The 25,822-nt window shown below is 40.4% G+C and overlaps 1 protein-coding gene across 1 annotated transcript in view; it reads right to left on the bottom strand.

Moving 5' to 3' along the window:
- Positions 1 to 7,339: 7,339 nt before the first annotated feature.
- Positions 7,340 to 25,822, bottom strand: part of LOC137284676 (WSCD family member CG9164-like) — a 32,184-nt gene continuing 13,701 nt past the window's right edge. The window contains exons 2-3 of the mRNA XM_067816586.1: positions 8,891 to 9,130; positions 7,340 to 7,674 (exon numbers count right to left, since the gene is read on the bottom strand). Coding sequence (XP_067672687.1) covers positions 7,340 to 7,674; positions 8,891 to 9,130 — 575 coding nt within the window. The remainder of the gene's footprint in view (positions 7,675 to 8,890; positions 9,131 to 25,822) is intronic.

Here is a 25,822-nt window from a genome sequence, read left to right as displayed (position 1 = left end):
TGCACAAAGTGGGAGCCTCCTACACGTGCATGGGGTGTCATTGTGAATCTTGGCGTTTTTCAGGCAGATCATCATCATTGACGATTATATATATGTTAGAGAAAACACTTCGGATTTCGTAGATAATGTAAAACCACTTAGTGCGACACTGCCGCAGTTTGATGTCCAGGTCTCACAAGAACTGATATATATCCAAGCTTTCTCTTGCTATTTAGAGTTCATCATATTGTTAACATATTGTTACCGGCATGTTGCTGAAAGCAACGTAAACTTACACTCTCGTAATTATCAATTTTGGTCAGCCCTTGTATGTCTTTCTGGTCAAGTGTTACCATGGTAACTGTCTAATCTATAATAGACCGAAAATGCAGTTGGTGATAATAAACATCAATTACTGTATATACATAGACGTTTCTGACAGAGTCGAAAGGAGACCGAATATATTCTGACTACTATCTCCCCTTGAGATTAAGCTGATTTATGGACATATTTTGTTGGCTGTAATAACACGATCCTGAAATATTCAGTGCCGCTGTCATTCCCTTTCTCTGAATAGCCGGTTCCAAGAAAACATATGTTCCAGACAACTGAATGTAATGCACAGATATATTTCCCGGGCAGACGTCTCATGGAAGCAATTTACCTCTCAATAGCCTGCTATTAAAGTTGGGGTATAAATAGTTTCTGGTATGCTGTCGGAATATCGGCCATTTATCCCATCAAAGACTTGTGCAGGGTTGCATGTTTTCTGTGATGTTAAAATAGAAAAGGTTAGATGCTTCTGAATGATTCTAATTTAATCGGTAACACTCAGCCATGTAAACGTGTGGCTCCTAAGTTATGAAAAATGTGTGTGCGTGTGACTCGTTACCTACCACTTTTGTACAAAACAGAGTCGATGTGCTAGTGATCTGAAAGGCTTGTTTGATTGTATATTTTATGCCGTGTACGTGCGCTGGTGTGTGAGTGAGTGCGCATGTATGTGCGTTTGCGCTGGCCCGTGAGAGAGAGAGAGAGAGAGAGAGAGAGAGAGAGAGAGAAAGAGACAGAGAGAACGAAAGTGAAAGAAAGAAGTTGGGTGCATGTGAATGATTATGACATAGGTGTATGTATGTATATGTTTGTTTGTTTGTTTGTTTGTGTGTATGTGTGTGTGTACTCTACTGTGATTATATATCTGTGTGCGTGTATGTGTGTGATCTTACTAATATGCTAGTTTTATGTTGCTACAGACTCACATACTATACCGCAGTCCATCGGGAAAACTCCTGTCTCGTACACAATACACTGACACCGAGCCCCATCAGCCGAGTATAATCTTTAAACTTCCACTGCCAGGCCACGTAACATCAATTACCACTGTTCACTTCTCTTTGAATGACGAGGCCATGGAATGAACAACTGTCAGTCTTCCAGGACGCATAGTCGGTACACAAGTTTTCACAATAACCATGTGCTTACCACCCTGTGGAGACAGATGTAGCGACCTTAGAGCTAGAGCACTCTCACAGCAAGAAAACAACCCTATCTATCAATGTGCGCTTTGTACCATTCTATGACTCATCACTCGATTAAACATGGAAACAGAAAGTTATTTTTACCAGTCATTCCCCGTACATTGAGACCGCAAGGGCCACCCTTGCATCTGAGCACCAGTTTATCACAAAAATGTCAAGCCCCGGACTAGTATACTCACAGCTAATCACGATGGAAGGCTAAATAACAAGTTTGACAGTATCCTAACCCAAAGTACCTTGCAACAATTACGATGTTAGAAAAGACGAGAATACCGAACACACGCCCCAGGTTACCCGCAGCTCTCACAAAGTGATGACATTTCTGTGATGGTGCTGCCATGATGCTCCTACAGAGTCTAAGCGCCCATCTCTACCAGCTTCCTTGCGAGTAACGGTGTTTGAACACCCGTCTTTTATCTAATTGTCGACAACATCGTGTGCATTCGCTATCTGAAAGTAGCATCATCACTGTGCTAGAAATCTCCTTATCATTCTAAATTGGTTTGCATGTACTGATAACTCTCCTTATGCCGCCAGGGGTGATATGTATGCATGCATGCAATATGCATTGGCGCGTGTATGCATGCGAAAAGGACATACGTCTTAAACCATGTTTACGAACTGGCTTTTCTTATCTGCTTCCATCAAAATGAAATACTTTGTGTCCCTAATGAAATGTGCATGTGTCTGTTTGTTACAGATACCTCGTGAAATGCTCTCATCTAGTTACCATGAACCTACCATTGCACGCCATCATGGGGAGATGATTTTGCTGTCAACCATACACTTGGGTGATTCGAATACAGTAAAGCACCATTGTGTCACGGTCGGATGTGTCGAATTTACGGTTAACTCGAAGTAAAACATCATATTGTTTCATACCTCGGTTATGTCGAACACTGGATAACCATGAGGTATTGGAAGTATTGACGTAGGTCTTTTCAATTTCAAGACAACGGTGGTTGGGTCCTTACAAGCCCCACTGTGAAACTGCTGGCTTAACTGTGCAGTCCGAACACTGAATCTATGCTTGTATTTGAAGTACGAACACCGAATCTATGCTTGTATTTGAAGTACGAACACTGAATATATGACTGTATTCGAAGTACGAACACTGAATCTATGTTGGTATTTGAAGTACAAACACTGAATCTATGTCCGTATTTGAAGTAAGTGAAACATAGCAGTTGTTCAATAACAAAGATCAATGTTGCTGAGCAATGTTCCACATGACTGCGAGATGTAAATATTCGTGTTGAACTATACAATCTAGTGGCTGAAAACACAACCAAACTAGAGAGACAAATATATTGATAAATATACTGGGACTGAAATAAGATGGAAGAACACGACAGTCTTCAGTATCATGGCGAAGCAGCAATTTCCGGAAACCTGACAGGCGATAATTTCCGCCACGTCTCCTCAGCGTGCTATTCTTTCTGTGGAGGAGAAAACATGTTCACATCGTGTCAGAGAATGGGTTCCACTGCCCAGTGGCCTAGCTATCATGAAAGCAGTTTTCTTGTGAATGTGTAGTGTAATCAATGGTATGTATTATGATGGAATAAAAAACACAATCAATTATCCTAAAGTACAAGCAAAATATTGACATGTTTGCCTTTTGTTTCAGAACAGCGTGAAAACAATGTCGATCTATTGGCAATGGCTGTAAATACATCGGAGGGAATTATTTATTAGATGGCTGATAGGTGGATGTTGTGTGCAACATGCAACATTTTTAATGTGGGGAGAGTAAGGTTTTACGTTTGGTTGTTTGATTTATGGACCCTCTGAACATAAAACTTGAAATTCAGAAGACTGAAATGGAAAAGGCTGACGATGTGTATTTTTATATCCAAAGTTCACTTCGACACTAAGTATAATACTGAAATGTTGCTGTCAAATGTTAGATTTGTGTCTTTAAAGAATTTTGTCAAGTATGTCATGACGTTTTTATCATTTGAAATGAAAAAAAAAATACCTAACACTGATTAACTTGTGTTACGGTTAAGAATTTGTCGTGACAAAAGGTGTAAGAAACCCCCTGTGAACTAGTAAAACAGAACAAAGACCAGTCTGAAACATTCAAATATTATAAGTAGCAAAGAGAGCAAGTTACACAAGATCACAAGTCAATTTCACAATACCGATTTCAAATACAATACAAGTGAGACAAAATCTAAGGTAATGGGTAAAAAAAATATAATATAGCAAACTCACCAAAGTCTAAGTGCGAGGGAGAAACAGTTATGCAGAATGTAACACAGCGAGCGGTCTGACGGCGGCTATGAAGTATCAAGCGTTGACGGATATGTTGACGATGATGTATATACAGTCGAACCTCGTTTACCCGGACACCAAATATCCGGAAACCCAGCCTTCCGGACCATTTTTATGTGAAACGAAACTTATGTTCATTAATTGTACTCGCTTAACCGGACCTCGCGCTTCCGGATCCGGACGGCGAATTTTCAAACCATTCCCATAGATTTCCATTGAAAAATGATCCAGTTATCCTGACGGAGAGATCTGTGCATGTGTATGTGTCACGTCGATATGGTTTACCACACGAGTATATGATTTCATTCTTAATCTATCGGAAGGCATTTGGTGTGAATTGATTAATTAGCCATCAAAACACTTGTGACCCGTGTCACTCGGGTTGTTCATTACGATTTGGCGTGTGTGAGAACATCTCATCAGTAAAGAAAACACTCCACTGTAGTCCAGTAATGTGAATGTGTCCGTGTCCGTGTCCGTCTCCAACACGGCAACTAGCATTTATACTTACATTCAGTCATTTCCTGAAATTCGAGCACATACGACCATCTAGAATAAAACCCGGAAGTAAACAAATAGAGAGTTATGAGCAGATATCTTTCCGGAGAGCCTGTTGCCAAAATCTCAAACATGCTCACCATCTATTATACAAAATGTGACCCATCATAATTATTATTCAAAATACGAAATGTTGTGACCCAATAATATTTATTACTTAATTAATAACAAAAAATACAGAAAATACACACTCGGAACACTTGTGTGACAAGAAATTCGGGGAACAATGCAACCGCCTCCAATATCACAACAGGTGACACCAGAAATGGTTTTCATACACTGTGTAGGGATTCAAATATCAAACGTTGTTTGATCAAGGTTGAAACAAGAGAAAAACTGAGTAAAACTTTGAAACGTGCTATGGTACAGAATCTACATATGGAGTACATTTCACAGTTTCACGTATGACCGGAAAGTTGTATGCACGTGTGGAAGACTGATCATTGCAAAAATACAGGGAGTGCTATAATTTTGGGTTCTTTATGTATGTAGATTTTCATGTCTTTGCATGTGCATGACTTAAATAAAAGCTGTTGTTATGCTTGATTTATTAAAGTATTGCTTTATTCATTCCACTTAATGGGATTAACATGCTCTCTGGTGCCACGAGGAAAGATGAATGTTTCTTGTGGGAACACTATCCTTTCTCAAGCCACGCTTAATGGTAAATCGAGTATGCATTAATGTGACAGATCACTTCAAAGTGACGAATAAGACCCCACACTAACATCTGAAATCAGACATACCTAATCGATGGGTTTTAGCACCCACTTGGAGTAAACTCAAGTCCTAAATTTGACCAAAAATAAAACACAACAATAAAACATCAAGTCATCAACTTGAACATTCTCAGGCATGAAACGAACCTATTCCCATCTTAAACAAGCATATACATTTTTAAATCGACGTCCACCACTTGTTACATTGAAATGCCCATGGAAATTAATGGACGTATTCACCTTGTTTATCTTGAGGCTTGTCTCGCAACAGTGACTTTGAAGTAGAAAGGAGATCTGGATTTCCGTGTACAGTTGGAAGTTAGAAAATTCATTCAACGTCAGCCAGTGGCCAAGGAGGATCCTCAGACAGAGATCATAATAGAGAGGTTATATTGCTGGATGACCTTGTTGATTAGACAAACACTGCATGATTCGGAGAAATCCCACCAATATTCGCTGTCACTTAACATTCACCAGAACAATGAGAAGCGGCACCGCGTGCAATATTCATTGTAACATTATGTGTGATATTGACTGTGGCTCTGTTTACAGAGAATGGTATTGGAGAAAATTACCCCTCGGTGCTGGATGTGGGACGAGCGCCTTAGTTTCGTGTGTCTGTTACAGTAGTACGCACCAGACGGTAGAATGTGCTTGTCGTTACCCTACCTAACGCTTGACATGAACCTCATATCGTAAAAGTGCATATCGTAACCTTTGCACTTACAATAACCCAATCTTTGCACTGAAATATTGTTGATATGCTGATTTAAACATGCAGGGATCATCAATATTTGAGTGATTGGTGTTGTGAAGACTGGGCACACTCTTTCATAAAGACATCCCATGACCGTTTACTTTTGTGTGTTCAGTATGTATCATGACTATGTATGCTGGGCATCAATTTTGCCTGCTCCTCTCTCAGTTGTCAAAAACACCCTGATATAGGAATAATGACACACATAAAATGATCTTCATTTACCCATGCTTGTATGCTTGTGGTAAGAGGCCAGGTCAGGTTTGCTGATCTTGATAATACCTCCCTTTGGATCGATGCTCATAATATCCATTACGGGATTGTCTGGTCCAGATTTGATCATTTTCAGATCGCTGATATATACCTGAAATATAGACGTGTGTGAACACTAGAATGTTGTTCGTACATGCCAGTACCATCAACTACACATACTTTGTAATGTTCTTATTCCACCACATTTGTCCCATGAACCTGTTTGTGATAATGTTACGGATGAACATGTTTGTGATGTTTACAATGTCACGGATGAACATGTTTGTGATACTGTTACGGATGAACATGTTTGTGATGTTTACAATGTCACGGATGAACATGTTTGTGATGTTTACAGTGTCACGGATGAACATGTTTGTGATATTTACAATCCCACGGAGGAACCTGTTTGTGATGTTTACAATGTCACGGATGAACATGTTTGTGATATTTACAATGTCACGTAGTAAAGAACCCCATTTACTGCCGAGTACATGACTGTGCATTCCGTACCGATGAATATTTATCGTCAGGTTTTAAGCTGACTGGACGCCTAGTGGGTTTCATAATCCAAGATTCCTTACAAAGCGTGCCCCTTGTTTGCTTCAAACACTTTATGGAATACGTTAAAGAGTTATAATTCAACACCGACTTCAGATATTTTAAAAAATAATGCTATTGTTCCCAATTGTATATTATACTAAATACTGGTTTTGTATGAAGGCAGATTTCAACCTTGCAGTGTTAGTTAACAGGTCAACATAAAGCCCACTCCATGTCATAAGCCCTAAATGTACTACCATTTCCCTCTGTGCATGTACATATACGGGTAAAAATCTATCCTTATGGCTTGCGTCGTGTGTGTGTGTGTGTGTGTGTGTGTGTGTGTGTGTGTGTGTGTGTGTGTATGTGCGTGCAATAGTGGGGTATTCATGTTTTGTTGTATCCCTCAAAAGCGTTGTACACGGAATTCTGTAAACACTAGTTTGTCAAATCAGATTATATTGCATTACATATAAGGTATGATAACACTGTGTTTCAACTCTATGTGAAGAAAAACTCGAAGTGCTGCAGGTCACCCACATTCAAGGATTAGTGCTGAATTACTCAGGTTCTCAGGTACTCAGGCGTTCCACTGTACAGAGGAGGAACCACCATGGTCACGTGGTATGTTTGTCTCTTCAAAACTTTTGAAAAAAGTAAATCAGCATCAACACGTATGCAAAAAATACAAAATATTTTATTGACGTGAAAAATTAACTTTTTCGCAGTTTATAATAGTTCTGTATTTCCTTAGTAACATTCTGTATATATTTTCCGATTGTCGATCGCATGAAGTACGAGTATCGAACTTGAGGTAACACCTCAATCTTTGGTCGTTTAAAGTTGCCATGCGCGTTGGATACCATGCACACCAGTTCCGGGTCACTGACGCGCATGTTCAGGAAGTTGAACAGCCTTCTGGTTTCATTGAGCATGTTGGCCCGGAGGTCGCGGTACTGCATAATGAGGAGTGGTCCATCGAATTTCAGCCAATCAGCGTTCATGTCCACCCACTCACGTGACTGGAGAGAGACGTACTTTTGCCAGTCTGTAAACAAATATGGGAATTAGCGAGTATGCATGTCCATGTTGTGTCATGGTGGAGCCGTAAGTAGAATAAGTTGTAAAAGTAGCAGTATCAGAGGTGGTAGTTACGGAGTAAATATAGTACATGTGACCATTTGTAACATGAATGAGTGCAGTAGACGTGGTGTGAATGAGTAGTCGAAGGGCTGCTGCAGTGATGGTACTTTGTTTCTTTGATTCATCGCAATAAGCAATATTCCAGGTATACGGCGACGGTCGGCCAATATTTCAGCCTGGAGATTTAAATCAATAGTAGAACCAAACCACAATAACAAGGATACTGTTCACAAACAAAATCTTCCATATCCTCAGTTGCCAGCTCTGAACTGTCAATAATACCATCTGTGCCATTGATATACACAAGAGTACGACATCGGACTATGATACTGTGAGCAGATGTGACATAGGAGAGTCTTTACTGGCGTCCGTATCAGCAACATGGTGGAACCACGAACATACAGATACAGCCGACTACTTCAGCGTTTCCATGACAATGCCTGGCTGGTCAGGGGTGTTCACGTTACCAGGGGTACCAGAGGTGAGCTGAGTAGAACTGTAGTGTAGTGTCAAAAGTCGCCTGTGTGGCTGTTTGTACTACCTGAGACTAACACCTGCTTTTACTCACTGAGATACCAAGCCGCTGAGATACCACATTCAGACACTGTGCGGTAATTCGGAACCGACAGATATCTGCTAAATTTTTTGAGAGGCATTAAGAAGTTGGACTAGTACACAAACATCCACATATCTCTCCGTTGATTTGTTCCTAAGGCCAGCCCATGTCATATGTCTTTTTTTGGACTAGACTGCAACGCTGTCAGACTCCGAAACTCTCACATAAGTACTTCATTAGACATAACCGGTCAGACGCTATAAATGTTTTTGCAAGGTCTCGACAAGATTTCTATTCTAAAGAAGTACAGTGATGATTTGACTGAGCTACTGGAGGAGAAGACAGGCGGTGGCTAATTCGTTCGTTCATTCCAGGAGAAAATAACGTGTGCGAGTCAACAGGTCTAAAGTAATAAACGTGTGACGTGAATATCTTCTCTTCCTACGTATGACGATGATGACTGATGGATACCCCAATGATTAAAGCAGGCCAATCCAGATTCGAATCTCGAATGGGTACGGTGCTTGTAAACCCTGACGTTTGCCCATGCCCGTCCTTGACCTACCTTTGTCAAAGTCATGTGGAAGGGCATGACCCCTGTGACCCCCGTAACGCCGGTTGAACTCCGCCAGGAGGGAGTCGAAGGGGTCCCGAATGAGAAGCACAGCACGGGAGAACTCCCGACGATGTTCACTCCCCCACTCGTGGGTCTTCACCATTACCACCCGGCTGTCTCTCACCCCCTCCCCAGGGAAACCATGGTGCTTCAGGATGAGGTCATTGTACACGCTTCCGGTTGCGATACCTGCAAGGTGAAGGTCAAAATGGAAACACTTTCCCACACAATATTGCATACATAAATACCCTACCATTACCGTTGATGATACTAACCGTGAGTGAGTGAGTGAATGAGCGAGCGAAGGAACAGTACATAATTCTGAAATTCACATTGGACCCTGTCCTAATTTGGAACAAACACACTAATTGCTCGGTTCCAGTATAAAGATGTTAAGTGATCTACAGTGGGACGTACAATGACTTTCCAGTTGGATTGTCTCCTAAGTAACCATTTTTAGTGAGCAGAAGATACAACTAGTCAGTTTCAGTGGCAGAGATATTACTGATATCTCATTGTGATGGCAAGGATCGGCACAGAATTGCGATTCGTTTTCATCGAAGTCTCATTCCAAAGAGATATTCTCCCGTGGAGCCCAGTTTTTGATCACTTTGTCCTTGAAGTTTCATTCTAGGCACAGAGAGACCGCGTTTACATTTGTTGTTTTGTACTGCTGGAACACGTTGACATTTCTTGAATTAGCGTCATGCTGATTCCAGAATTCAGCTTGTGTTGTCTCTGCTATTGATCTTGGTTTACGCTAGCGTCGTTGATGTCGAGGGTCAAGGCCAACGCTGTTAAACAAGACCACAAGGCAAGAAACATCAATCTCGATCTCTCCACAAGTTTAATGAGGTTAACAGGGAGGTCATTTATTTCGTGATTTAACTCGGAGACGTGATCCAGGGCGTCTTAGATACTTTGTGAGGGAAGAAACTCATATTTTGACTAGATGCAAGGATAACGGAAACGCTTGTCGTTAGCGCCATCGATTCCATGGCCGATTTCGGTTTAATGAGCTAGAATGAAGGCCGACGGAGTGGGACGCATTTATGTACATCCTCGGACACCCTTATCTTCACATTGAGCGGGGATATCACTGGAATGATATTATTTATAGATTTTGCATGGCAATCTGGTTCTGGTGTCGTCTTTATTGCGATCTAAGCCTGAGGACCATTGGTGTATTGACAGGCAGCGAGATTCTTTCTCAAAGATGTTTCCATTGTTCAAATAAAACTTCCCGAAGACTGCCTTTTGTCCACAACTTACGTTCGATTAGATGCCAGGCCGAATCAGCTGGAGATCTATCGTCATGCTTGAGATTCAGATATTCTGCTGGTGGAAGAATGTATTTGATTCCCGAGAGTGTGTGGAATAATGTTTAATGGATAAGATGCCGTGTTTTCCAGACATGATGTCGTGGTGTGTAGCTACAGTTTGCAAAGTGGTGATATGAGTGTGGATCGGCAACTTCTGTCTCTATATCGGTGAATTTTAATTACAAATAACGATAAACCAGATATCTGAAGTTTATAATTCATTATTCGACATCCGATGTGTATCAGTACATTCGTGACGTTCAAATGTGTAATGCTGCCCGATGTTGCTCAAATATGGACCGTGGCTTTGTTGGAAGATGAACAAAAAGTATTTTGCTATTCAGCAGTGCCGTTCTAAAGATAAAATTGTTTATGCACTTTATTCTGAAAGTTGAAAGAAGAATAACGAAAACAAGAGTAGTTTATTTTCGATCTTTTTAACGGTTACCAGTATATGGTCTCTGCCAAAGGTTTAATGCTGAACGTGAAAACGACAAATACGAGATGAAACTGAAAGTCAGAATGTGTTTTCTAATCCAGCAACATTTCAGTGGGATGAACATTTGAAACTGGAGAGACTTTCAATAGCCACTGTGAAGTATTTTCTTACAATCTCAGCTATCAGTCAGTCTTTCCTGAATTTTTCACCTCTAACATTTCAGATATCGAATCCACATTTTTGTCAGAATATGTTTTAAACACTTTCAACAGTCAAAGTTTGGGAAAGATCGATCTAGCTTGACCTGTCATTGGAGGTTTTCAGATCTCTGCGTGTTCTAGCATCTCATTTTTGTGTTCAGGCCCTTATCTTCCGCATACACCCTAAAAACCACACACGCGTTTTGTACGAACACAACAAAACCTCAAACATTACGTTATGTGAGAATGTTATTCATAATGTAATAATGTCCAGGTGTAATGCATTGTGATAGTCAATGATAGACAGAGGTTATGCTATGTCTCGACAGAGTGTCATCTCTATGGTGTACTATGTTTTTGATATATCAATGATGTAGACCGTATACATCTTAAAACTGAATCGTGTGATACCGTGCGGAACTCCGTCTTGAGCCCGACTGCGCGAAGATCTTCTTTAGTAGGTGAAGAAGAGTTTTTCCAGAATCGGACATAAACCGTTCTGGGCGGTATTACAGGGCAGTGCACCAAATGATCCTTTTCACCGTATTGAGCGAGTTGGATTTCCAAAGAAAAGAAACATTACTGATATTACACTAAGATGAAAGAAACGAGATTATATACATGTTCGGACCAAAATTTATATCATATTGCTTTGGTGTTAGTTGGTTCCACATCAAGTTCTGTACTTCCGTTTACAGCTTCGTTTCACCTTGGGAATCATACATAACAAGAGCAAATTATTGTTGCATATAAAAACATAAACAACAAGTGGTAAATATTCCCCAGACATTGATATGGAACACTGCTACCAAGCCCTGTCCGAATCGGAACAGTAAGATGAAAATATAGATAATTTTGAATTTGCAATCTAATACAATTTAGATCCTTGAGACGGTTTCCCAAGGGTTCTGTTTCTAGGATCTACGCCAACAATCCGCCCCAGGTACTTACAGCCTCCTACTCTGCGATTTTGAGAACTGCCCTCATGTTCATCGCAAAAAGCGTTCACAAAGTAGATGACTAGCTTGATGGCTTCCCTCCCGGCCCTCTTGCTGTGTCACATTTTCATCGCATTCAGTTTCCCCGGATACTCCCCCTTCCTTCACCAAGCCACTTTTCACCCACCCCAATCTTTACCTGAAATATATTACCAATCCTTAAAAAGGGAGGCTTCAGTCACAAATTTCTCAGGTTAACTGAATTATTTTCAAACTTTTTTCCCAGAGAGGCCAGCACTCAGGGGAATGAAAAGGACTGGGGTTTGCCTTGCAGCGTCAGAGATTCCAGTTATTCCAATTTGATATGTGACATTCTGCGTTTTTACATGATGCTCTTAAAAACTTTAAAAGAGAAAACCAGTAATGTTCTCCTAACCCTCTTGTCTCCGGGGGAACGTTCCGTCTAAATCTTATTGATTCTTTCCTCAAGCATACTCGTTAACTCTCCGAAGCCATCATCGATCAACTCTTCTTAAACGAAGTGAAAATTTATCAAAATTAATCATTACACGGACTAATTAAGATAAATTACTTTAGAGTTTAATTTCCAATATATTATCCATCGATCTCCCATGGGAATCGAAGACAGTCGTAACAGGTGCCATAACTCATTGACTTATTCAATCTCGGTATTCAACGCGTGAGGGTTTCAGTCAAGTTATTACCTATACGTATGTCATATTGCTGTTCATCCTGCACGGTGCTTCCCAACATATTTCCCTCCCAGTATAACTGATATTTAATCAACCGCCCGCATTACTACCTCGGAGTCTTGTCGAGTGCCAGTTTGTATTGGGAGAACACTTTATCAAGATCTGTCGGCGGGAAGAAGCGAAAATTGTAAGACGCTTTAACAGAGAAATCCATATTGATGCCAAGTGTTTAAATGCGTTGGGTGTACGAAATGAATAATGAGCAGGTCGAGTTACAGCATGGTGCGTATGGTGTATTCTCCTGTAGAAACATGTTTGCAAAAGCATGTGAGACACTTTCACAACAAGCAGAAAAGGCATTTTACACAATTAAACGTGTAAGCAACAAAATACAAAATCTGCCCACTAAGGCAGCATTCAAGCTATTTGATGGCAAGATTGAGTCTATACTTGTATATGGGGCTGAGCTGGGGATGGGAAAAAAAGTAAACCAATTGAAAGGGTTCAGTCAAGCTTTGAAGCTTTGTATTACAAATTGGCTCTAGGGCATCAAGTAAAGCCGCGCTGGCAGAATGCGGTCGTTATCCAATTGAAATATACAGCTATATTAGCCTTCTGTCATTCTGGATCAGGATTTTACGTCAGCTGCCATACAGAGGCACAAAGAAAGCTATGAAATGTTAAAAGAAATATATTCTCTTGAACAAAAAAATGTAACTGTTAGCTCAAAATATTTACGGAGATGTTTGTAATGTACATGATTTTAATGTTAATCCGCATAGATACTCCAAAACTATTAAACTGCGTTTTGTAGTTCCTGTATGACTGAACTAGACGATGAATTCCATATCATATTAGTATGTCCTCTTTTCAATGAGAATCGTGCTAGATATCTACCTGAATACTGTCGTATGCGCCCGCGTGTCGAAATGTTTATTGAACTGATGAAAACAAGCGATAAGAATAGACTTTTAAGATTATGTATCTTTCTTAAAAAGTGTCTGTACTCCGATCGAAACGAAACTGTGAATATATACTCATATCAATTGTCATAAGATCCACATTATCAATGTGGCGCATATACAGGTCTTTATCTTTCTGTTTTACACATGCTGTACTGTTGGCCTCATTGCCTTCTATACGCAATACAAGGATGCTATATGGTGCATACATGGAACATTGTAGTTTGTTGAGGTGTTTGCGATTTATTGGAGGCGTTGGGTTTTTAATTAAAAGTGAAATAATTTACTTTTTATTGTTACACACCGTATTATTCATTCTCTATGTTCGGTTAGACAGATTAATGGGTCAGTCTGACCTTCAAGTCTGGACAAACAAAATAATGGTTGACATGACAAGCATAGATCGTCGCCATTGTTATACGATGCCATGAATAAATCTAGTCCAGTGATCATGGATTTACAGTGTAGGAGTACGATGTCACTACAATGTCACCACCATGTCATCATTCATTTACATTGTACGGGTCCGATGTCATCATTTATCTATGCCGTGGTCACCCCTTTCAAGTAGAAGTTGATAAATCGCAACCAGTTCATACACAACCTATACTCACCTACCACCATATCTGCTCGATTCCCTCTTATCCAATACAACTAACATTTCAAACGAGGAATTACTTTTTCCTGAATGCAACGTGGCTGAATCTTGTTTTAGATGTTCCGAAGCATTTAGGGGACAATGATAATAGGTTTCCTAGAATGATAATAGACTGGCAAAATCGCTGACGGAGTGGAGACATATTTTGAATTCTACAGACACACGGTATTTGGTTGTGTAATGATCATCTCTGGCGGTGCCATTCTACTTTGCTGAACCAAAGGTGATCTTAATTCAGCAATCATTGCCAAAGGAAGTCAATTATTTTGTAAAAGACATTTTCACATCCGAGATATAGATGTAGCCGAGGAGACAGGGATGTAGCAGACGCGTCGTCGAAGTTGTTGTTCAGTAGACGGGGCAGAGATGGACGAAGTAAAGGTGTTATGCAAGCGATTGGTCTAGACATACGTGCACAACCGTGCGTATTGTAATCAGATGTGGCGTTTGATGTCTGCTGCATCCAATTTAGATATAACACATACCAAATACTATACCCCAGTAAGGAAGATCAAACACTCATTACAATATGATGACGATGAAGCACTCGCTGAGCGAATGAAAGCCATGATTCGTCTAATCACATGAATTGGCATACGTGTCGTTTTATAGCATAGTGGGTACCGTATTGATATACGACTTATCACTGATAGTCGATATCCTACGCAGCACTTTAGATATATACAAGTTTATAAGTGGAGATAAGTCCTCAGGACATGGAGGTTCATTCGTAGATCATTCGGTTACCTCATATCAAACTTATTCAACAATGTGGTTAGGTGTAATTAATTTTAAGTTTGAGTTTAATGAAGTATGTACTCGTTGTACACCATTGATTTTACTGTATGCATTGCGCCATACCATATCACCCCAATTTTTCACTGCGTGTAAACCGCAGTCCAACCGTTTTCAGTGCTAACAGCGACGTGAGCTTAATCAGGACAGGTCATAGCGTTGCGGGTCTTAAAACGTATAACACCTTGATGAAACCTGCCATCATATGTTCATTGGATTCTGGGAAGCCTTACGGTCACAGATGTGCAAATGGATAGGCGATATGGCGATAATGATGATACATGTGATGATGACAACAACGACGGCGATGATGATGATGATGATGATGATGATGATGATGATGATGATGATGATGATGATGATGATGATGATGATGATGATGCGACTTTTGAAAAAGTTGATTCAGTGGCGGAAGGTTAGGACTCAGACTTTTGGGAACATGATGATAATGATCATCATCATCATCATGATCCGGATGATGAAAAAGACGATGACGACGATGATGATGAAGGTGTGATGATGATGGAGAAGCCATATTCCTGAGGCAAAATCACAAGAACATCCTTTCACAACATTCTGGTCATCAGTATTGCACAACACCAGTGCGGTTTATGAGCACTTTTCAAAACTAATTTACTATCACAGTAGGCCGTCTTAGTAAGATGCCACCACTTTGACAGACTTGCAGTTCCCGCCACCATGACACCATCTGTTTTACTGGGTCTACCGGTTGCACTCAGTACGTACAACAAAGCCGGAAGTACACGAAAGACACAGACAAAAAAATCAATGTGCTGTATAGAAAGAGGGTGTGGGAAAATACTTTTTAAATGAACTGGCAGAGCATTCGAGGACTCTTCCTGTCCTACACCAGACAAGAGACACGCCAAGTGTGCCCCGATGGGTTCCTTCCGCTGCAGGTCGAGCCAAGTTATTACTCTGGTATCACGTTTGTGCTGTTAATTTCCAACACGTGTTGGTTCTGTGGGCATTTTTGGATGATACATGGGTCTTTCGTGTTCATGACAGCCCATGTCAAAGTGCATCAGACGTGTCAATAATGAAACTTCATTATTGGTCGGACAGATTTCTAATATTCATACATACTGAAAAGACATAAGGGCTATGAGCCCTTTGTATGTTGAGGTCGTATGATGCTCTGAGTGGCATATTGCGTTTTTATGACCCTACAATGACCTGTTCCGAACTTTTAAATAAACCATCAGACATTTCATCATGCATGCCATATACAGTACGTCCGTCTAAATAGCTTTTTTCCGCAGTTGTTTTCGAGACTGATTATGATGTAAGCTGGCACAGTGTCTCCTATGCTTGCACATGTAAGTCACAAAACCGGACAGCCTCCATGTTGGCTCGGAAGGGATGGTACCTTCTTTGACCTTTCGTAATAGACGTGGCGCTTTCTCGCGACCAAACAACCATGCTGTTTGCAACACCCAATGAGAGGATTATATTTAGCCTTGATGGCAATGTGGAGTGTCACCTATCTACACAGGAATGTGTTGACATTTGTGAACATTGGACCTATGTCACGCTTCGTCAAAAGTACAATTACCTTATTGATTTCATTGACAGGGTTGTAAATAACTGGATTACTGATATGAAATGCCTTGTTCATCTCTGTATATATATTAAACTGGCCACCTACAGCTAACACAAAATAGCAATCTCACCACACATATATCAGTTCGACAATATATTATTCGGGTCAATGATTAGTATCTTGTTTTAGCTACCATCTTAGCTTATAACAGCTTACATTAAAAATGTGATAAAGAAAGAATTCATAGAACCTCCAAGCATTCTGTTCAAAAGTAAAAAAATCGTCAGTTTCCTCAATGGAAGCTGTCTAAACTGGCACTTAGTGGGACAGAAGAAATAATCCGGGTTAGTCAAAGTGATGGACTGTAGAGCTGATGGTAAATGTACAAGCCATGGATGGGGCTGACATTTTTTGCCAGTGTTGACAACTTACCGAATTGGAAAGATGCCGGTTTTGACAGCTTTAACTGTACTTGAACGAGAATGTCATTGACACAACTGTAAAAGTCAAGAGGAAAGCGATGCTGCATCAGAGACTTTGACTCATTAGTCTCTCTGACTTTATCCCATTATGGCACGATTTACAGTGAAACGAATTCAACATTTCCTTTCAGTATTACATTCAAACATTCCTTTGGGCACTGATCAATTTTCACTGATCAGTCTTTTCAGAGACTGTTGCTGATGGCGCTTGAAATATGGTCAACATTTCATTTCTTCTTCCTTACTGATTATCAAATGTTTATTCCTTCGGGTTATAATTACCTTTAAATACCAAGTATTTTATAAGGAAGATATTATGTCTGGGGTTATAATGGTTATTATGGATCTTTAAGCATTAATGTCCACATTGCCTTGTTGGATGCACATTGGTCTATTATTAGACGGACGTTAGAACGTTAATGTCAGTACTACCCTGTGGGACGGATAGCCAAGCGCGACACATACAGAAATCGAATTCGGAGTTATCGTTGTCGTGTACACATTATACGTTTACAGAAAATAGCCCTGACTAAATATAGTATATATATAATGCAATGAACTAACTTCAGTACAGAACGAACTGATGTTGTTTGCTATCCTGATTATTCGCTGTTATTAGTGGAAATGCCTACAACGAAACAACAGTGATAATGATCTAAAAAACACACACGCACATATACACGCGCGCGCACGCATACATACGCTCGCGCGCAAGCACAAAAGAAATATAAATATGTTACAAAATATAATTTTTAAAAAAGTACACAAATAAGAGCGTCTTCAAGCAAACCCTTAGATCAATATTTTGAAGTTAATCATTCATACGGGCTATCAGAGAATGGTGAAAAATTAATGGAATTCAAAGGTCAACATTACTAACTTTCTGTATTGAAAAGACACAGATACAAATGAGATGTTCTTGAGGTTCATCGGTCAATGCCACAAATTTATTCCTTTGGATGCATTCCCACCGTGTTAAATATAACACAATGTCAACACTAAATAATACAAAGTTTCCTTAAAAAGAATCCAATTAACAGGTTAAATGGAAAAAAGGAACCTATTGATTTATGACTTCACAACGGCGTCTAGCGAAAATCTTTGACATCGTAATTAGACACAGAAAGTTACAATGTGCTAAATCTGGCCGGAAACGCATTGAAGTAAACGTACCAGGATCTAATCTGAGGAAAGTTTCTGCTTAAAATATATGATAAAAAAGCATAGTGTACATTCAAGTAAGAGCAAGAAGTCGATGTGTGTATTCAAGGCGAAAACCATTCCGGTCACATTGAATACTTCTGTAACGATGTACGTTAGCAGTTGTATACACGTAGATAATGTACTTATTTACAGAAGCGTTTCTCCTTTGAAAAGACCCTTTGAGTGCTTAAAGAACTGTTTTAAGTATCAAAGAATAAAAAAAGTACCAAGGCAGAGTTGTTTAATCGCGTCTTGCTTACAGTACTTCAGCTGCGGTTTTGAGAGTGTAAATAAGAAAGGATATCTACACTAATAGTCTGGAGCACTAACGCCTAACGAAGCCATGGCCTATATGAAGATCTGGTCTAGAAGCGGCCTTCAGGCACAGATGCTTGGGGAAGCAGGACAGCCCGTTCATATCGAATCCAAACTGGAGCATGCTCCTGTTCGTCAATCCCTGGATCGCTTGGTCCAGACTCCATTATTTACCGACTGCCGCCTTACAGCTTCAATTTCTCGCACAAAGCAATGTAAAGCATGTGACCATACTGCTGACTGATTGAGCTTTTTACACTATTCTGTAGTATCACGGCTGTCGATAGAAGAAATATGTTGGGCATTTTATACCTGTGTGGGGAATCGGACCAAGGTTTTCGATACTGAGGTACCTCCTCCCACAAGGACTATAATATTGACTTCAAATGACAAAAAACAGCATTCTCTCATTAACTCGCCTATTCACTGGACTGATTAAAGGCTCTACTAAAATATCTACTGAGCCACAAAAGTTTGTGAAAGGCATTCAAAGACATGTCTGTGAATGACGTACTCGAAATCATTGTTATGTTTAGTTTATATTCATTCCACTTAATGGGGGAAACATGTTCTATGGTGCCACAAGGGAAGATGAATGTTTCTTGTGGGAACATCATCCCTTCTCAAGCCACGGTTAATGGTAAATCGTGCATGTATTAAATGCAACTAAACCGGTCTTCCAGACTAACATGCCACATCATCGTGACGAATGACAGTCCATGCTAACATCTGAAATCAGACATACCGAATCGATGTGTTTTAAGCCCCAACTTGGAGTAAATTCAAGTCATAAATTTGACCCCGAAAATAAAATGCAACAATAAAACATTAAATTCCAAGCCATTGGCATTAACAATCTCAGACACGAAACGACCAATTTCCAGCTTAGGATATCCCACAAAAAGATCAAATAAAATTTCAAATCGACATCAGGCAGTTTTAATATTAAACTTCTCAAGAGAACTAATGGATGAGTACACGTTGTTTTAACTTGAAACCTGTCTCGCACAAATGATTCTGAAGTAGACAGGGGATCGGAATTTTCATGCGCATTTGGAAGTTGGGAAGAGCAGTGTCAAGAAGGATGCTCATACGGGGATGTTTAATAATACAAGACAGGGTTGTGGTTCGGGAGCTGATCGTAGCGAAATCAGTCGAGAAAACAATCGATTTAATCATATCCCCTGGAGGAGAACTGACAAGGAATGAAATAAGTAGTCTTCAACCACTGGATTGGTAGTGTAGGAGACGCACTAAGAGATTCAGAGTAGCTGATCTGATGATGGTAATCAAGAGGATTGATTGTGGTCTGAAAGTAGATTGTCATTTTTAAAGGTCGTAGAAAGCCTGTACTGTTTAGGTGATTAAACTGGACTTTGTGCAATGGGCATTTTCAGGCTGATGTTTGTATTCAGCATGAAAGGTTATCTGTAGCGGGATCCGGTTAACAATGGCTTTGTCCAACGGCAGCCACATTTATCTTATGTGCTTTATCTAGTAGCGCAGAGTTGAGACCCTGGCTCTGCAATGATCCGATCGGTGCACATTATTTAGGAAAGTAGAATTCACGAAACTGCATCAGAGTGTCAAGCATTCAACGCCTTGATTGCTCCACATACCGAGTTGTAACATGTCGTACTGGTCGAACATAGTTCGATGTAAAGATGGATGGGTGTTCTGATGAATGGATAGATGGATAGCTGACGCCACGGATATAAAGATAGACAGACAGATAGTAACATGATAGAGCCAACACATATAGTCTAAATACAGAAGCGGACACATAATCACCAAGAGCCTCAGTAATAAAAGGCTGATATATACATCGACCACGAACTAAGTTGATTACAGATAAATCTTCTGATGACAAGATCAGGTTGTTCCAGAATGGGAAAGTCATCGGTCACTCAGACAGAAGTGCAATTTACCTGAGATGAAAGCCTTGAGTAGACTCAATCAAGGACGATTGGAATGAGTTTTATTGCTGGACGACCTCATTGAATAGACAAACACTGCAGCTTTCGGAGAAATATTCAGTCCCTCCAATATTCAGTAGTCATTTAACATTTAGCAAAACAATAAGAAGCGACACCATGTGCAATATTCATCAAAACATTCTGTGTGATATTGAATGTGGCTCAGTTTACAGGGAATGGTACTGGAGAAAATGATCTTTCCGTGCTGGACGCTGGACCAGCGATAAGTGGCGACATCGTTTAAGTGTTTGTTACAGTGGTATGCATCTGTCGGTAAAAGAAGGACCGTCAAAGACCCACCGGCATCTTTTACTTTTCGATTAGATTGTAGGGGCAGGCGAGGGATTTATACACTGACATAGGTAAACATTGCTGAAAGGAAAAATCAGCAAGAAAACATTTCCAGCCACACACAATTGTATGTTGCCTTGACCCCTTAGGTCATTTCACCGGCCTTACTTGTCAGCACTGATATGTGCAATGTCTCCATATATGTCGCGGTCAATTGTTCGGGCTTATCTTATTATGACACTGATGCCCACACAGCCAGATACACCAGCTTTTGGTGTACCCCATTGTCTACAAGTTCGGTCAAGGTGGCATATACTGTAACAAAGAGTCTGTCAACATGCTAACCTGCCTGGCGTCAGATACAGATGTCTGATTCAAATAATACAAGTACGCCTTGGGACTCTTCGACGTTTAGTATTATGCGTTGTGCAGTTTAGTCAGTTCATCCAGTTCATCCACACATAAACTAGCACCGTATGTTTTACACAAATGTTGAATGCCATTTGGATTCATGTACAGCGTGGAGTAAGTTCTTCAATTTTATATGCCAAGCTCTACTACAGCACAGGAACAGCATTTCAACTGCCACATATTTGTAGGGGTGCCCAAGGAGGCACAATAGTCTTAGATATTGTACAAAGTACCGACCATGTTTTCGCCTGAACTTGTAGACGATAGACATATTGTATGTCTTGACGTTCTGCTTTTAGAACATTCTTCTTCGTGATATTGATGCACGGTGCAGTATGTACTGTATATAAAGTGGTATGCTGCAATATCCCATGTCAATGAAAAACATAAACATTTATCAAGACATCCTATATACTCTATTACTTGTGCTTATTTGTGCATCAAGTTATCAACGATCCTACAGTCACATACACATGTACGATTACATACACACGCTTTCTCTCTCTCTCTCTCTCTCTCTCTCTCACACACACACACACATACACACACACAACACACAACACAAACAAATTCTGACACATTCACACACAGCTATTTGAGCATATTTCTTAAGTGATATGGACAGCAGCAGATTCAATGGCTATCGATAAAACGACGAGTTCATTATTTCGTTGCGATAAAATAAGTTTGTCTATTAAAGAACCTGCAATAAACATGTGTATATCCGGCCATTGTGTTTGACCTGTGAGGATGCGTTTGACCTCGTGAGTGAGTGAGTTTCAGGTATATCACTGTTCGTGCGTTTAATCAAGTAAATCCCGCTGGTCAAAGTGAAAACTATACTTTCTCGCGGATATGCATTAAATTAGCCTTAAACAACCCGGCCTCTATCATATTCTACCGTTCCGAACACCGTATGAACTGTGTTTAGTATTATTATGGCCAATCTTTGGCAAAATCCCTAGGTTTAAAAATGTTGCCAACATAACCTGTTGACATATGAGGCATAAATAATATTTTGTCTAATTCCCTCTGCCACTGAACTGTTGCTAAATATTTGGTTGGTGGTAACAAAAACTAAGTTCTGATCAGAAAAAGTGTTCATCTACCAATGTGTATTTTTAACATTTGGTCAGTGGTTATAAAAAAACAAAGAGCTGATATTGACAATGTTGTATAGAAATTTAGGCCTCATCAGTGTGACCCCGTATACTCAATAACATATTTACGAGCCTACCACAGAAAGACCGGACCATGGCACAGGGAAACTCCAGGTAATAAAAAGTACTTGGCACAAGTCGCGATCGTCCAGCTGGCTACTTTCTGTTTGAAGCAAAACAATGCGATGGCGTCACGTGAGATTTACAGGATGGACCTTAAAGTCCTAAACCTTCTTGTCATCACACGCGATCAGAAGATCCTGCTTGACAGTTTTACACCAACGCCCATTCTATTGTGACGGTTTGCCTATTTGTATATCACTCACAAGTGTGGTTTATATCGACATAACCACCACAACAAACATTCTTCTTGCATTAGTCACGCTATAAAATCAACTAACAGACTTTGCCTGAGACAACATATTGTATTTGAACTTTGGTGTTCCCTTTCGTTTGTGACATAGTTCGTTAAAAACAATACCCAAAGAGTTTTGTCTCTTATTTCTGTTCAGTCTATCCGTGAATCCAAACACATGTTACGCAACCAGCGATTGAATGAGTGAGTTTTGTTAAATGGCTCTTTCAAGACGTGAAAGCGATGCCCTGGAGACAAAAGCAGGTGTATGGTCCTGACAAACATGAACACATAATGCGGGCGAACCGAGATTCGATGTTACAGACATACGTTCCTGTTGTGCCAAAGGTAGGTAAGTCTGTAGGGCGAATTGCAGTATCGTACACAGGTGGCCTGCCCGTGCCCCAGCACAAACATTGCTGTCAAACCGTTTTTCGCTTGGCAAAAACAAGACCCTATGTTAAACGATATGGAAACCGACAGCTGTTGACTTCATAATTGTGTTGATTAAGAAGGAATGTACAAACGTCTTGTCTCTTAAGCCAGTTTTCGTTCCCTTTATCGATTTAGCAAAATCTTTTTTCACCTTCTGTGACTGAGGAGGCGGACACTCGACATATGTTACTGGGAATCAATGTCTCTCGGTTTAGGTCTCTCATCCTCGCGATAGTGCCATGTAGAAATCTATGTAGCATTGGACCCACAGCGATTGTTAACAATACAAGAGCTATTTTCCACTCGATGGTGGAAGTCTGGTTACGTCGTGTGCGGTTCTATAAAAGGGTTTAGTAAAGAATCACATTCCTCGAGACGACTTAGCAATTTGCCTGAATTATGAATTGCAATTCCTTTCACAGCAGGGTTGTGGTGTCGGGGTTAGACAGGAATCTGATGATCCTTATTTTGTCTAATGCCATGCCATTCTTATTCACATTCGTGGGTATCTAAAGAACTTATTTAACTGCGGGCTATTTTTTCATCACGATGTTCCTCAGCCGTCTTGCTTCAGTAAGGAAATATTTCACCAAAATATCATTTCCCGACATTAAATCGTAAATTATTTACAAGTGATTAGATGGGATTGTTTTAGGTTGGTTGTTGTTTTAACGCCTCGCTTAGCAACAGGCGACTGTTCCAGGCGATTAACAACCTTAACATGGATGTACACAACTGGGATAGGATGACATGTGTTGAGCAAGGCACTGATCCTGATCATACAATCCCGTTAGTCGCGTCAAGCAAGGGTTACTGAAGACCAATTCTAACCAAGAACCTTCATGGGTATCACGTAAGTTGTTTCATTGTTTATCGTAGATGCTGGCAATATGCGTCTGTGTGTATGTAAGGCGCCTTTGACAACAGAACGGAAGCAGCCTATCATATGAAACAACAGATTAGCCATGAATGGGATTCACTCGATGTGCAGATTTAGAATCGCCTCGTCTTAGGTGTGAGTAACGGTCTCTCTGACCGATTGTAACCCTCGAGTTACCCTCGTATTGGTCGAGGTTGTCGGTACCACAAAAGTGATTAATATCTAACACTTTTATTAGTATAAGAGCTCGCCCCTATTTATACGACTGACAGAACTACATTTGATGTCAAACGGTTCAGACTAGTCGTAGACAAACATCCTGAACAGATCACAGATATTTACAATGAACGTGTCTAATGACTGTTTCGCGCAACAAATGACGCTTTAACCTTGCTGACACAAGTCTGCTTCACGTAAAAATAAACCACTAAATGGTTTGGAGGAGAACATTTGTCTTTCAGCTCAATACAAATAGGTATGAATTGGAAGTGAAATACGGACGTTAGATTAATTGCTTTCACAAACTTCAAGCATCCTGGCTGAACAGTGAAACCACCGTCACACTTATTTAACGGACATGAGAAGATCCGGGCTAGAATCGGTCTTCAGCGACCCATGCATGTAAAAAGGTGACAAAGTGATCTTGGTGGACAGGTTCGTGACTTGATTGATGCATGTTATCGTATCGCAATTGTGTGGATTGATGCTCGTGTTTAATACACGGTGCCATGTAGAACGTGGATATATGTTCTCTTTTGGAATTCATTTTCTCAGAAAATTAGTTTCGAATACTTTTGTTAGGTTGAATCCAAACCGGGATTCGAACCCACACTGTCAGAGTCAGGCACCGAATCGCCAGCACACAAAGTCAGTTATCTAACCCACTCAGCCACTGAGACTTTCATAGAACTGAAGTCTGACTACCGGTAGTCTAGACCACGCACTTTGCTTACTCCTCTGACGAATGTTGACACCGTATCCCAGCGATTCCGTGTCCCTGATTCTGACAGCGTGAGTTAGAATCCCACTTGGAACTCAAACTTGTCTCGAACCCCCAAAGGTAATAGAATTTGTACTTCCCAAAGAGAGTCTTCCAAACATACGAGGGTTGGCTGAAAAGTTCTAAGCCTCACTGTGAAAAAAAGTTACAAAGTCCACGTTTGTAATTTATTTTTCTACATAGTCCCCTTCCAAGTTTCCACACTTTTACCAGCGATGCTGCAAGGCCCGAATCCCGGTCAGGAAGAAATCTTCTTCAGCTACCCTAAAAAAATCAGTCACAGCTGAAATGACGTCATCATTACTTGCAAAATGGCGACCGGCGAGTTCCTTTTTAATTTTGGGGAACAGGTGGAAGTCAGAAGGAGCCAAATCAGGTGAATAAGGAGGATGGTCAATGAGTTCAAAGCCACAATCGCGGATTGTTGACATGGCCACCACCGATTTGTGAACAGGCGCATTGTCTTGGTGGAAGAGGACACCTTTAGCGATCATCCCTCGTCGTTTGGCTTTGATTGCTCCTTGCAACTGGTTCAGTAGATCAGCATAGTATCTGCCGTTGATAGTTTGACCTTTTTCAAGATAATCAATGAGCAGAATACCCCTGGAATCCCAAAAGACTGATGCCATCACCTTTCCAGCTGAAGGAACAGAGTTGGCTTTCTTGGGAGCTGGTGAATCAGGATGCTTCCACTGTTTTGACTGTAGTTTTGTTTCTGGTTGAAAGTGATCTATCCAGGTCTCATCCATGGTTACAAATCGTGCCACAAAATCATCGGGATC

The sequence above is a fragment of the Haliotis asinina genome, chromosome 1 (assembly GCF_037392515.1).
Source record: "Haliotis asinina isolate JCU_RB_2024 chromosome 1, JCU_Hal_asi_v2, whole genome shotgun sequence".
Taxonomy (NCBI): Eukaryota; Metazoa; Mollusca; class Gastropoda; order Lepetellida; family Haliotidae; genus Haliotis; species Haliotis asinina.
This window is presented reverse-complemented; position numbering and strand designations above follow the sequence as displayed.